Raw genomic sequence first — 15711 nt, 5'->3', positions numbered from 1 at the left:
ATTTGTACCTGGATATACATGCATATTAGTAATCAAGTGTCGACCTCGTGGTGTAATGGTCAGCGCGTTTGCCTACCATGCACGATATATTTTAAACATTGAAAACAATATATTTGTCTTATGTCTAAAAGTTTAGCTTCTTGGAACAATTGGAAAGTGGGAAAAGTGCGATTTTTGTGAAGCATTATTTTTTAATATAAATTTTTAACAGTTTCTCATGGTTTAATACGGTTGTTTAAATCCCCCCCCCCCCCCATCCAATTATTCCATAGGAAAGTGATGACTGTACAAGTGGATAATATACCATTTTAATAGTGTTTAGCTGGGCGTATTTACGCTAAGTATTTACTTAGTCGTTTGAACGTTAATATTAGTTTGAAGTTTAATATTACAATAAAGAAGAAAGCTGGGTAAAAAAAATTACTACCCTGACAATACTAACAAAACGTCCGCCTTGTTTTATTGAACAATCTGATATATGACAGGCGGTAAAATAATCGAATTCTCAAATAATATTATTTGTGAATCGCTACTTACACATGAAATGTGATCCCACCCTATTTATTTTAAACCCCAGCAGTATTGTGACACTTTAAAACGACAGAACACAGCGTAATTGAATTAAAATCGCGACGTCTACATAGTAACTAATGGCCAAAACGTAAAACTACTAATTTATGAGTAGTTTTTGTTAATCATTGCCATAGCAAAATATTTTTTTCACTTTCAAAACCACGAAATATCGATCAATTTATTTCCATCGAGAACAGTATTACGAGACCTTGGCCTTGAAAGTTCTTATTTCAAAAACTTCCGCTATCATAGATAACAGAAAAAGCTGGCCACACACGCATGACTTTACTTTGATTCCACTACCAGTGCTTAGTTTAAACTACACAATGGGTACCTACCTATAATAATAAACGTTTGAATCACAAACATACAAGACTAATTAAGTAGAAATAAGACCGCTTTCGGTATTGAGAATTGACATTTGGAAATAGCTAAATGACCCTGCTGTGTTACGGGGATGTAAATATGGTATTAGGAAAATCAAATGTATTTATCTATGAGCATATTACATGTTTTAATTATTAACAGACCAACGTGCCAGTTACATGATTTTAATAAATTATTGATAGGTAGATACTGCTTTAAAACAAATATTTTTCGGATTTAAATATGGCGATGTCAATTAGTAGGCTATCCATACATTTTGGTTTGACCGGGATTGTCCCCGGTTTTACACATTGGTCTTGGCGTTCCGGCCAATTTGGGAATTTCTCATAGTTGGTTTGAGTCGAAGGTTAAAAAAACACATCTTGGTAAAGATTGTCATCAAATTGTTATAAATCTTGCGTTTTGAATATAATAGTCCCTAGGATGTTATTTAAAATCTTCTCGCAGGGAAGAGAAGAAATAAGTAAGAGGGTTTTATTTTTTATCATGTGACTGCACTTTGTTTCATATACTGCCACACAAATGATTAAACGTCTAATTACAGTAGATCTATGAAATGTCAATTATAAAACTGTTTAAAAAACGAATAACGTTTAGTCAATTCAACCAAATCAAGTGTTTTGGGTAATGCTAAAGGTCGCCTTAATGTTATCAGTGGAATCATTATGTTCGGTTTCACTTGTTTCTATTTATTTGACGTTTGAACATCAGGTGGCCATATATGAAGCAAAGTGTAATCGCTTGCAAAAAATAAAATCTTTTAATTGACAATTCTCTACCCCCGCGAGAAGATTCATAATAGCACCCCAGGACTGGCACCTGGGGATGCCTTCATGTATTGAAGAAATAAATTATCAATAGCATAATAGTAATACTTAAGCACTTTTATTAACATAAAAAATAAATGTGTTTTTTCTCAAGCCTGGGTGTTCAGAGCTGTAATTTATCATTGCAATTTGGCTTCCTGGCCTGTTGTAATATAACAACGTGAAAATAAATTGAGCATCTCATGAATAATGAACAAAGTCTAAAGGTCAAATCTCACTACAGTGTCGCTGCACTTCAGCGGCACTGCGCGACAAAATTTTGTATGGAGTACTGCGTAGTGTAGCTCAACTGCAATGTGGTTTGTTTCATCCGAAACAGTGTAAATAATATTTCGTGCTACTGCGACGCTCCGCGCAGTGCCGCCCTAGTGCCGTTTGACCTTGAGTAGTAAATTAACTTGATCCAAGATGCAGAACTGCTTTAAATGCATTTGAATAAATTTCCAGGAGAGCAATTTGAATTTAAATAGTAAAAAATTAAATACATATCCACTCTCCGTAAAATATTTTGGATTCACTTATAAAATTTCTGCGCAGCGTAAATAGTACTTTAACGGGCATGAATACATAAAAAACTACAATATTTCAAGTATGTTCAAATGTTTGTAGACAATCAAGATTACCAAATTACAACAGAAATGGAGAACATTTAAAAGAAGGTAATATGGAAGTCTAGGCATTTACTGGGCTTATGACCTGTAATTGTTTGGTTCTAGTGGCCACTTTACACACTGCGTAACATTCAAACATAGGCAAAAATGATGAATGTTACACAGTTTGTAAAGTGGCCACTTAAACCAGCCAATGTCAGGTCATAAGCCCTGTAAATGCCTAGACTTCCGTATTCCCTTCTCTAAAATGTTCTCCATCCCTGTTGTAATTTGTTGACATCAAAAACTGTTTAATTTTTATTGCAACTTGTAATATCTGCATCGTCAACGATTGCATGGTAAAATTCGGATTGAATTTCCGCACGTGTATGGATGTTCTTATCAAACAGGTTACATCAGCTGTGGTAGATGGTAGATCATCCCTTCTTTACCGACCACGCCTCCTTTACGGATCTACATTTTTACAAGGTGACCTTCACTGATATGAATGGAACATCTGACGTTTATAACCTAACATTTTGTTGTTTATCTTATTTTCTAATTGGAATGTCGGCGTAAATCGCGCTCAAGTTGGCTCAAGTCCTCGCGAGGAGTACTCAAAACGGACGTGGCTGTGTGACGCACTCTCGTCTCCACAGCCATCGCGTATTTCAATATAAAATAAAATAATTGTCAATCGGCGCGATTGGCGACCGGCGGCGTAGCGCTTACGTTCCCCCCTGTCATCTTCGACGTCCGTTTTAGAAAGATTCTTCAATTAACTGACGGAGTTAAATACGTAATTTCGCATACGACATCAGTCCGCAAGTTTATTCGAGTGTTTATTTATATCTTCGCCGCCGAAGTCGCGAGTTGGTCGCGAGATCGTCAAGGTTGGCTTTGAACTGAAGACGATTCACGGCCGCGTATATTTCGACATTTCATTCTTAACATCGGATCGATTCTATCTCCGATCTTTCCGATTTATCTCCGTAGAGAGATTCGGGGTGTATTTTAATGTCGTGCGATCAATTCGCCATTTGAAAAAATAGTAATTGAAATACGCGAGTGAGTGTAATTTTAGTTTTGAAATTCCAGTAATATTCCTGTTGGATTTGTGGTTTTTTAAGCCGAATTTAAGGTGGGGGTCTTACATTTTATTTAGTGTTACGCTCTCTTTATCTGCTATTTTCTTATCTGTTTTTAACAGTATTATTATTTTTATTAGTGACTTATAAACATTAATTTACTAGAGTTTAATCTTTGACTTTTCAAGTATTATGCGAAAACTCGAATTTTTTATGATAAGAAGCTTTATGCGTAATTGAATTTGATATTAAATAATAATAATATATGGATAAATACAAAAGACTGAAAATTGAAACAATCATTCAAAACTTTTAATTCATTTATTTAAAATGCTAAGATTATTAAAATATTTTTTCATCATCATCATTCCCTTTCCGCACCTAATGGTGCATAGGACACTGCATTGGTGCACCAATCGCAGCGTATCTTGATCATTTTTGTTACATGAAGGTAAGATGATCAGTCTTACGCTTCAGGTACCAGTCCAGGGACTATGAAATATTCTAGTGTAAAATGTTTTTTATGCGTGTATGCTATGTTTTTTTAAATATGCTTTTTGCTTTACATTATTTTTTTTTTACTATGACTTTAAATATGTGTCTTACTACGTATTCTTTTATTTTAAAATATTTTTATATACATATTTATATATTTTTAATGTTTTTTACTATGTTTTCACTACATTTAATACTTTGTATTTACCATGTTTTTGCTTTGTTTTTTACTACATTTTCACTATGTTTTTACTACATTTTTTACTCTGTTTTTCACTTGGTCCTCTATTTTTATAACTATTTCTATATATTGATTACTGTTTTTTAAATATTTTTTTACTGCCTTAGAACGGGGTAAATAACCCTAGTTAGGCAGTCAAAGCAACTTTATATCAATTTTAATTTTGGTTATGTAATATAATATGATTAAAAAAAAAAAAAAACATTTTTTAAAATATAAATATATTTTTTTAAAAACTTTTTATACATAATGTTATTTGTACATTGGCGGGCTTATTGCCAAATGGCAATTTCTTCCAACCAACCAACCAATAAAATTATAGTTTTATTTTTATAATTCAAGTTACATAACATATTCAATAGAAAATAAAGATTAAAAAGCTAAAGGTATATGAAAATTGAAATAAACATATTTGTTTATAAATTACCTTAAATCAAAACTATTTCTCAATGGGAAAAAGGAAAAAAGAGGACAAAGGAAAGGAGGAGAGATTAAGGAAGAGAAAGGAGATGTTTCTTCAGACGTGATTTAAACAGAGATAATGTAGTAACATCTCTGATGGTGGATGGGAGATGATTCCACAGTCGAGCCGCATGGACACTATATGAGTTAGAGAAGAAAGAGGAATTGTGTATGGGTATTAAGAGAGTGCCTTGAGAATTAGAACGAAGAGGTAAACCATGAACTGATAAGCGTTGAAATTTTTCATGCAGGTATATAGGAGCGTTAAGACATTGAACAGAAATGAGAGGGAGTGATAGTCTCTCTGCTGTCTAATTTTGAGCCATTTCAGTTGCCTACGATAATCAGAAATGTGGTCATATTTCCTAAGACCAAAAATGTACCTTATGCATGTATTCTGAAGTCGTTCAAGTTTATCGAGTTGCTCACAGCTTAAATCAGTCATGGAAACATCAGCGTAATGTCTTATTTTTTGGTGAATAATTGTCTTAAACACACTATAATAGGCCTGTTTTTGCGTTTTTATATCAATTTTCGGAAACAGAGTTTCATGTTTGCACGAAAAAACTGATAAAATCAATTTGATCAGTACATGATCAGTGATCGATAATTTCCCATCACTAGTGACATTAGTTTGACAGCTGTCATTTTAATCAAGCGATATTTTAACGACTATGGTACATACAATCGTTTAAATAATATTATTTGTAAATAATCTATTTTAAGATTATCTTATTATCAATAACACATTTATTATTGTGGATTTTAATGACAAAACAGATATTATATTTACTAAAATACCATATATTTGCAAAATAACTTTTTCAAATGTTTAATACTAAAGTTGATTCCGATTGCATCAGTTCTAAATGGAAATAATATTAAACTAACATAAAGTAGAACTGGATTCAATCTCATAGGGAGCTGTCAATATTAACTTATAACAACTTAGTTGAGAAACATTTTAGAGAATGGAATATAAAAGTCTAGGCATCTACATGGCTTATGACCTGTCATTGGCTGGTTTAAGTGGCCACTTTACACACTGTAACATTCACCATTCTGCCCTGTATATCGGAATATGAAACAATCTATGCTGACGCTGTCTTGGACAATTATCAGGAACATACAAACAGACGCTCGACATAATCTCAGGATTATCGACCATACCGCGCAACAATGGATAAAAATGTGTAGTCAAATGCACATTCCTTCTAGTCTCTAAACTGATGTAGCCGAGCATACCCTGGAGAAACTCGGTCAGGTAGAGCCGAGGATAATACCCGCACTCTCTCATGTAGAGATATCTCAGAAACTACCACTAAACTATAAACCGGATTCGAGATGTACCCGTCTCTTCATCGGGACACTCACTACACCAACATGCAAATACTGAAATACACTTTCGCCTAAACAATCCCCGTAGTATACATAGTAACATATTACAACAGAGATGAAGGACATTTAAGAGAAGGTAATATAGAAGTCTAGGCATCTACAGGACTTATGACCTGTCAATGGCTGGTTTAAGTGGCCACTTTACACACTGTAATATTCACCATTCTGCCCATATTCGAACATCTATATTCCTTCAACTCTTTCATCTGTCGATGTTTGTGACGTTAAAGAGCTGAAATCTTTATTGTTGTGAAGAGATTCATCTGACTGAATTATTTCACATACTAGGCAACGCCTGAAAACAATTCTCCAATTTTTAAACTTCTTCTTGCACCAGTTGGTTTTTGGTATGTAAAATAATTCAGTCAGATGAATCTCTTCACAACAATAAAGGTTTCAGCTCTTTAACCTCACTAAAATCAACAAATGAAAGAATCGAAGGGCAGAATGGTGAATATTACACAGTGTGTATATTAGAGTATTATATAGTGTGAATATTACACAGTGTGTAATATTCACCATTCTGGTCATATTTGAACATCTATATTCCTTCGATTCTTTCATCCATTGATGTTTGTGAAGTTAAAGAGGCGAAACCTTTATTTATGCGGGTGAGATTCATCTAATTGAATTATTTCACCTACCTGCATACTAGGCAACGCCTGAAAATCTTATTTTTTCAATTTCAATTCTTCTTCATGGACCGGGTGAATTTATCAACAATATTTAGAGTTTGTCCAAATTTTTGTAGACAAGACTAGGAAAAAATAAGATTTTCAGGCGTTGCCTAGTATGTAGGTGAAATGATGAAAGATTTATTTCTTTACGTCAGAGGCAGACGGATGCAAATCCAAACGTCAAATGTTTAAAAGAGGCCCAAAGAATATATTTTCTGCGAGTAATTTCTAATCATTTATAGCATTCATTTGTATTTTCAGTATCTTAACACGTTGGTTCTTTCATTGTGAGACTTACATTTCTTCAAAATCAATGGATATTATCATATACTGGATACAAAAATCGAAATGTCATTTCATCGAATTCTGGATTTGCATCCGTCTGCCTCTGAGGTTCAGATTTAGAAAGGTGTTTTTACATTAGGATATTTCATACTCCCTGGACTGGCACACTCCTTTCCTCTTTCCCCCCTTTTCCCATTGAGTAATAGTATTGATTTATGGTAACTTATAAACAAATACGTTTATTTCTATTTTTATATATCTTTAGCTGTTTAATCTTTATTTTCTATTGAATATGTAACTTGAATTATAAAAATAAAACTTATTATTTTTTTGGTTGGTTGGAAGATATTGCCATTTGGCAATAAGCCCGCCAATGTAAAAATAACATTATTTACAAAAGTAAAAAAATAAAAAAAAATAAAAAAAATATTTAAAACAAGGTTTTTACACTAGAATATTTCATAGTCCCTGGACTGGTACCTGAAGCGTAAGACTGATCATCTTACTTTCATGTAACAAAAATGATCAAGATACGCTGCGATTGGTGTACCAATGTAGTGCCCTATGCACCATTAGGTGTGGAAAGGGAATGATAATGATGATATGTGACTTATTGATCGATAAAGTTATCATAAAAAATATTTTAACCCCCATTTATTTTTAAAAAAATTCTGTTTTTAATTAAGAGAGAAATTTGTGTGCCGGGGCGTTCTTCCTGTTTTTCCGGACAATTGGCTGGATATTTGGCTCTGCGGCTTAGGGCCGCTCCGGATATCTGGTGTCAGGCCAAACCACTATCCGTTTCATCACTGATGATCTGCGCTTTGTATTTCAGATCTTGAAGGATGTCTCGCGATCGCGCGAACAAAAGGTTCTACCGCGTAGACTCTAGTCACGAGTTGAGGGCGTACCTGGACCGAGGTCAAGCGGCCAACCAGGAGAACCGATGGACCTTCGAGGTTGCTTGGGAAGCCGCCAACAAGGGTAAACCGCCTTTTCTTATTCTTACGATAGGGGTCTTGGGAAATTTACAGAGTTATCTTCAACTGTTTCTAAAATCAATTCAAATTTTCTGTGCGAAAATATATGGACAAGGCATGTTCATAAAGTAAGTGTACTAGATTTTTATAATGTTTTCGAAAATTAATATTGTTGGTACACTTGTTGAGTACTTTTCCTCATAATCGGTATCCTCATATATTTGCTACTAATATGTAATGATTTTTATTTTATTTTTTGCTCCTTTGTGTGAAATGCACTTCTGTTCTTTCCACTTTTATACTAATATGTAAAGATGATATTTTTAATATTTTTCTTTTTCTTCTAAAAATCATTTATATATTTTTTGCTACTTCTTTGTAAAACACATGTCCGTCTTTATTTGTATATATGTATGTAAAAACATGTAAAAGCCTAAAAGGCGTTTAAATAAATAAATAATCGGCATCCCGTTCAATGCATGTGGGGAGTACAAGCTTCTTTATGCCTTCCTCGAAGAACCGCGCCAGCTCCTTGCCCCACTTCGGAACCTCTTTCTGCACCTGCTTATTGGTTGAAAATTTGATTCCACCCTCGTGTGCCTTCAGGGAGGTGAAAAGATGATAATCTGAAGGCGCCGAGTCGGGGAAATACGGATGGTAGTTTAAAGCATCCCAACCAAATGAGTCCAAGAGCGCCTCAGTGGCTAAGGCTGTGTGGCGCTCTTGGACTTCTGGAGGTTCTCAAGTGGGGGAAGAATCTGGCGGGGGAGTTCTTCGAGAGGGGGATAAAGAAGCTTGTGCCACGGGTCACCACGTGGGAACGGGATGGCGATTGTGTGGAAAAATAGTGCACGCAATCGCCATCTCGTTCGGTGAGAGTGAAGTGATGTTTCGGAAAAAACTTAAAACCCACTTGTTCTCTAAATCATTTGAATAAATTCTTAGCATGTGGTGACAAAGTGCATTATTTTTCTTAAATTAAAAAGTTAAAATTCAATTTATATCTTTATATAATCGCTTTGTAAAGCGCCCTTCAGGTATTATATTACGAAAATGGCGCTATATAAGCTATCCATTATTATTATTATTGTATATTATAAAGGAATGTATTTGAGAAATGTTAAATGAACTTAATACGTCCGTAGACAAATAAATAATCCGTGTGGCGTTCTCTCCATTCTGTCTGCGTTGTGATTGCTGGTCTGTTTGATTGACAGCTCATATTACAAGAGGTTAGTGTCACACTGTACGCACATACCAAGTGAACGTCATTTTATATGGCACGTGTTTGTCTGGGTCCCCTTTCATACTATTGTCACGGTCTACAGGGCAGCTTTTGTTTGTGCGTAAGAAGTGCCGTCTTCTTCAAACGAATTTTTCTTTGTTTCACCAAAACAATACTTGACTTTCACACTCTTGTGTTTTGTAATATTTTAAGAGGGATTTTTTTACTGAGAAAATGTCCTCCAAATTTTCATTATACTTCCATACCAATTTTCTTTGAGAATCGGGTTACATATTTACATCGAATATGCTACTGAAAATATACAAATCCCATATCAGACCAACCAAAAATTAAAAGAATACTTGATGATAATATTTTGTCACTAAACATTAAAAAAACGTATTATATCATTTTCACATTGAAAGAACAAATTATACCTCCTATAAATATTTGTATCCACACTACAATATGCATAAAAGGATGTCAGTTCCATAATGATAATTGCCTCCAAATCACTGAAAAAAATATGATAAAATATTTGAGGGTATTAGAAGCAAACTTATTTATTTATATATACGCCCAATGGGCATTTTTATGGACACATTTATGCATAGAAAATTATTATAACAAAATTAGAAAGACTCAATGGTTTATAGTAGACTTTGTGGGAGTGGAAGCGAGAGAGAGGTGTTTATAATTGAATTTGATTCAGTGATCGTTTGAAAGAAGACAACTTGTTATTTTTATGGACACATTTATGCATAGAAAATTATTATAACAAAATTAGAAAGACTCAATGGTTTATAGTAGACTTTGTGGGAGTGGAAGCGAGAGAGAGGTGTTTATAATTGAATTTGATTCAGTGATCGTTTGAAAGAAGACAACTTGTTATCAAAGAAATCATAACTGGTATGTTTGTTGGCAGACCTGAGAATTCTGGGCATAGGGGAATGTAAACCATAGTTAGTTCTATGGTTATAGGTATGAAAGAGTAAGTTTTGTCTGAGGTTTCTAGTTGGGATATTTAATTTTATTAAGCTCAGTAGTTCAGGCGCATCAAAGAGTGAGTCGAGAATTTTAAATAGGACTAGAAGGTCGGATTTATTTCGATGGTCTTGAAGAGAAGATAAATTCAAAGTAGTTTCTAACTCATTATACGTATATAGGTCTCTGGATAAGCCCAACCTCCAGCCTATCTTTCTTAAAAATCAATGTTGAACTGATTCAATATTCTTGATGTGAACATCATAATACGGAGACCAGATAATAAAGAATACTCTAGGTGCGGGCGAACTAGGGAACAGAAGAGAGTTTTAAGGGTATTGATATTTTTAAAGTCAGCTGTGCTTCTGTTAATTGCTCAGCGTTTATAAAAATATTGATTTCAAAATCAATTTTCAAAATAAACCTGTATAAATGAAATCAATATTTTTATAATTATTACATTAATTTTAAAGTCATACCCTTACAAATGTTTCTAAATAATGGAAGGTTTTTCCCCAATATAGCCAAAATATTCCTCTAATATACTCAGTATACCCTAATTGAATTTTAATTACTCTACTTATTTTGGCTTGTATAGAAATCCACAAACATAAAATAGCAATTATTTTTAGTATATAAGGAAACTTTGTAAATATTTAAGTTAGTTTGTTTGAAAATGTCCTAACAAGACGAAACGCGTCACAATATTGCCCTTTGTATATTTTATAAAAAATAAAGTAGAATTACAATCCAATAAACTTGTTTTATTTTGGATACATTACCAAATTAAATTTAGAGACGGTTTTGAATTACGCTATTATTTAGGTAGGTAGATTTCCATGTTTTATTTTTTGTTCATTTGATTTTTTATGACAATGAGGAAGTTCAGTGCTACGGTAAATTGGATACAAAAAATGTTCTTTTTACATGTGGTAAAAATTAGAGCATTTAATTATACGGCGAAGATTTTAAAAAATGTATAAAAAAATCATAAAAATGACCTACTTTGAATGACGTCAGTAGTTCTTCCGAATCGACCTACGATAGAGTTTTGTGATAGATTTCTGGTTTACGGGAAGCCAGTTCACCATTCAGCAGAACTCGCCGAAGAGAACGTATGACCTCACATGCGGTGTAATTTCAAAATTACAAAACTTAGATAATATGACATATTCATTTATTTTTAAATTGGATTAATTTGATAGTCTATTAAAAAATACCACTGAACTTCCTCGTTGAAAATAAAGCGTTAAGGAAATATTTGAATCAAGGAACGGAGCATGGGAATGGACCTACATTCTCTGTTTTGGGCACTGGATGAAGAAAATTCACTCTGAATTATGATATTAATTAATTATAATATCTTTCACAACGACGCCCGACGATTCCATGTTGCAATGTTTGCAATTGCAACGCAATGTTTTATGTTACGTCAATTTTTTTTTTAATATGTTCCAAATCCGAATCTTCTAATTTTGTATTTCTTCTATCTTGATGTAAGGTAGATACCATAAGGATGGAAAAGAAAGGTAATCGGCCAGGAATAATATTGAGAAATGCTGTTTTATATTAAACGTATATATGGGGGTGTTAGAAGCAAACTTAGGAATCACCATTGAAGGAGTTGCTGAAATATTTGGGAAAAACTTTGAAAAAAGAATTGTGAGATTTGTAATTACGCTCCACCAACTCAATGGAGAATGCTATGTTTGCGGTGTCAAGTAGTATAATTGAAATCTGTTTTTGCAAGATTTAGAGACGGTTTTGAATTACGCTATTATTTAGGTAGGTAGGTTTTTATGTATAGTTTATTTTGGCATCAATAACTAATTTTCCATTTTCGGAGGAGATTTCCAAGTTTGCTTCCAATACCCCCCCCATATATCACTGAGCACCGGCCGAATACACATAGAATTTACCCTGTGCCCGGCCCATTTTTGTGAAATTTCATGCTTTGTGAGGGGTTTCTTAAAAGTGTCATAATTATGAAAATACTGGGTTAAACCAATTGAAACTTCTCATATTTAATAAGCCACTTTTGTATGATACTTTTGTCAACATTGGCCTTTACGGAGAGAAACACTGCAATGTTCGCACATACACAGGGGCTTTGTGTCCCGGAGCCACGTCAAAACACGGGACCGGGACACAACGCGTGGTTGTATAATACAAAGTGATGTCAATGCAAAATTTGGTGAAACAATAGAAAAATAATTACTTTATTCATTCAATTTTGTACAATAACTAATTAGACCTCTTTGATTATACGTATTTATTTATTTATTTATTAACGGACATTGTCCATGTATACACGTCAAAACAATTTATAAGGTTTAAATATTACAATAAAAGAATAGTTTAAAACATTTTTAAAAAAAAGAAAGAAGCATTGACAAACATAAGGGACATCGAGACAAGATCTGGACTATTTATTTAGTGCTCGTTTAAATCGTTGTAAACTTAAACCAAAAAAGTCCAGATCCTGTCTTGAGTTAACAATACGACAAAGGCGAGAATTTAGGCCATAATTTGTTCTGTGCTGATCGATGAACAGTTCTTCATTGTTTCTCAATCTACGAGTCGGAATATTGAATTTTACTTGTCCTAGTAATTATGGAACATCGATTATACCATTTAGTATGCCGAACATATATATGGAGTCAATATTATTATTATACATATACATATTCTTTTCAGTTGGAGGCATCTACACTGTGATACGATCAAAAGCCTACATGTCCACTGAAGAAATGGGTGATCAATATTGCCTTCTAGGTAAGCATTCATTTTCACTTTTTACTATCCACTTAACGAAATATCATAGATTTAAGAATAGTCCAGAAACCGCAAACGCGCATCAAACAGAAGGTGACTCAACTACTCATAAATTAGTAGGTTTATGTTTTGACCCATTAGTTTCTTTGTAGACGTCGCTCAGTACGCAACTCCCGATTTGAATTCAACTATGCCGTGTTGTGTCGTTTTAAAGTGTAGAAATACTGTTGGGATCTTAAAGAAACAGGATGGGATCACATTTCATGTGTAAGTAGCAAATGCATTACTAAAAATTTAATTAATTTTCCACCTGTCAAATTGTCAAAGAAAACATAATGCACATTTTGTTAGTGTGCCAGGGTAGTAAAAAAATTTACGCTACTTTGCTCATTTATTTATTTGATACTTTATATACATATACAATAAATATACATATAAGGGCGGGCATATTGCCTTAAGTCAATTTCTTCCTACCTACCCAAACCGTTCAGTTTAAGAATATTGAATCTTACAATTTTAAACAAAAAATAAAAGCAAAGATTAACAAAAATAAATATGAATATTAAAAAAAAAAAAATTACATTAAACTATGAAGAGAGGAGAGGGGATCATCTAATGAGAGAACTAATTAGAATTGGACCTCTCGGATTAAAAAATGCCGTGGTGGAAATTTGACCACATTATCTTTAAAACATCAAATATTATTTAACATAACATACAAATATCAGTTTTTTAATTTTATTTTTTAAGTTCAAAGTTCATTAATTAAATTACTCTTATTAAATGACCCTTTACTTATCTACTCTGTTGTGTCAATCAATGTTTCCGCGTGTACAATAAAATTTTAGAGAAATGAACAAATTGCTTTTTTTAAAAAATATAATTATCTTACATTTTTTGTGTTATGATTATATTTTTCGCGATCTGGCAACATTATGCGGTGACTTCACGCATGCGCGCGGTGAAAGTGGGGGGTTTTTTGGACACAGTCTGCTGTATTCAAATATGATTCTACGCTCCTGGACTATTCATAATTCTATGCGTGATATATTATAATTCTTATTCAGTCAGTGCATATAAGCTCCTGGGGCGTGCAGTGAGGTTTTTGGATTAGAGAAGCAGTCACTTGGTACTAGGTACATAGGTTAAATATGTACTTACTACCAATACTGTATCTCGAGTTAGGTGCGTTAAAATAAACTAAAATGCCATGTTATGCCATAATTTAGGCAGAAAAGAGTTATTGGTTGCGAATTATGTGGGTATGCATTGTTCAAGTATTGTCACAACTTCAACATCCTTTTTACCCACAACCATTGTTCACTTCCCACCTTAGTGTCCTTTGATCATCCGCCACAATAAGACCTCGTGTAGTGAATCGCGCGTTTATTTTGTTGAACGTGTGCCGCATCATAGACTCTGTTTCCACCAACCACCAGTGTACAGCTCCAGATCGGGGGCCCGTCCTAGTGTTGGTGTCGCTCGCAATTGACCAGTCATACCACCGCAATTCCATCAGGAACGAACCAGGTTAGTGGCATCCATCCCTGATCCATCTCAGTCGTTGGGGTTGTGACCGATTGACACTGCATACCGTATATCGAGGATATTCACTTATTTCATTAAAATTAAAACACAGTCCACTCCGCTAAATAATATCGTAGAAGCCCTAGGGCTTCGCCTCCCCGCCCCGCATCTGCGTGGGAATTAGTTTTCCCATTAGTTATATATCATTATAATACCATTGTATGAAGCGATTGTGCTAAATTTGTAAAAAAAGACAATATAATTATCTATGTCCGAAGAAAGGGCTCTAAATGAATATTTCCAAGACTAAATGTATGGTTATTAAAAAAAAAACACAAACCTTCCCATGTTCGTCAATATAAATATTTAGGATGCTGGGTGAATGATAAATGGGATCACTCACAAGAGATCAAAGTCAGAATAGAGATGGCGCGAGACTGCTTTTTCAGGATGCGTGACCTTCTTTACAGTAGAGACTTTAATTTAGACCTCCTTCTTCCTACGTCTTCTCAGTACTTTTTTACGGCGTCAAAACGTGGACACTCACCCGAAGCACTTCAAAAAAGATCGAAGCCTTTGAAATGTGGTGCTACAGGAGGAGATTTAAAATCCCCTGGGTGGACAGAGTCCAAAATGATGACGTTCTCCGACAGATGAAAAAAGATAAAGAGGTACTGAAAAAGAAAAGAAAACTTGAGTACTTTGGGCATGTGATGAGAGGCGAAAAATATAACATTTTAAAATACATTCTACGGGGAAGGATTGAAGGAAGATGCTACTACTACTACTACTACTACCATCACGCCATTTCCCTGTAGGGGTAGGCAGAGAGAATGGACCACCACACACGTCTATCCTGGCATACAATCCTAGCCTCTTCCACATTCATACATCTTGTCATACATGCCCTTCGGTTCTGTCTGCTTTTGACATGACCAGACTTAAGATTTTGGTTTATCTGATCATGCCACGTCTTCCTTAGTCGTCCTCGTCTAACGTTGCCGTTCATTTTTGCCATATATACTTGTTTTACCATTCTCTCGTCGTCCATTCGTTCTACGTGATCAAACCATCTCAGAGACTCTTTCTTAATCTTATCAATTATACTTGTCTCAGATTTACACTCTCGCCTGATTTCATCATTCGTAACCCTGTCATACATTGATTTCCCACACATTCGTCTAAGAGCGCATCTCT

At 34.2% G+C, this 15711-nt stretch overlaps 1 protein-coding gene across 1 annotated transcript in view; it reads left to right on the top strand.

Annotated features, from left to right (window-relative positions):
- Positions 1-2836: 2836 nt before the first annotated feature.
- The window catches only part of Glys (glycogen [starch] synthase), a gene marked incomplete at its 3' end in the record, with an annotated part of 29286 nt that continues 16411 nt past the window's right edge, over positions 2837-15711 (top strand). Inside the window, exons 1-3 of the mRNA XM_088226121.1 lie at positions 2837-3518; positions 7859-8007; positions 12910-12987. Of these exons, the coding sequence (XP_088082247.1) occupies positions 7869-8007; positions 12910-12987 (217 nt within the window). The remainder of the gene's footprint in view (positions 3519-7858; positions 8008-12909; positions 12988-15711) is intronic.

The sequence above is a fragment of the Micrasema longulum genome, unplaced genomic scaffold, assembly GCF_059751315.1.
Source record: "Micrasema longulum isolate JH-2025_06_02 unplaced genomic scaffold, ASM5975131v1 h1tg000410l, whole genome shotgun sequence".
Lineage (NCBI taxonomy): Eukaryota > Metazoa > Arthropoda > Insecta > Trichoptera > Brachycentridae > Micrasema > Micrasema longulum.
This window is presented reverse-complemented; position numbering and strand designations above follow the sequence as displayed.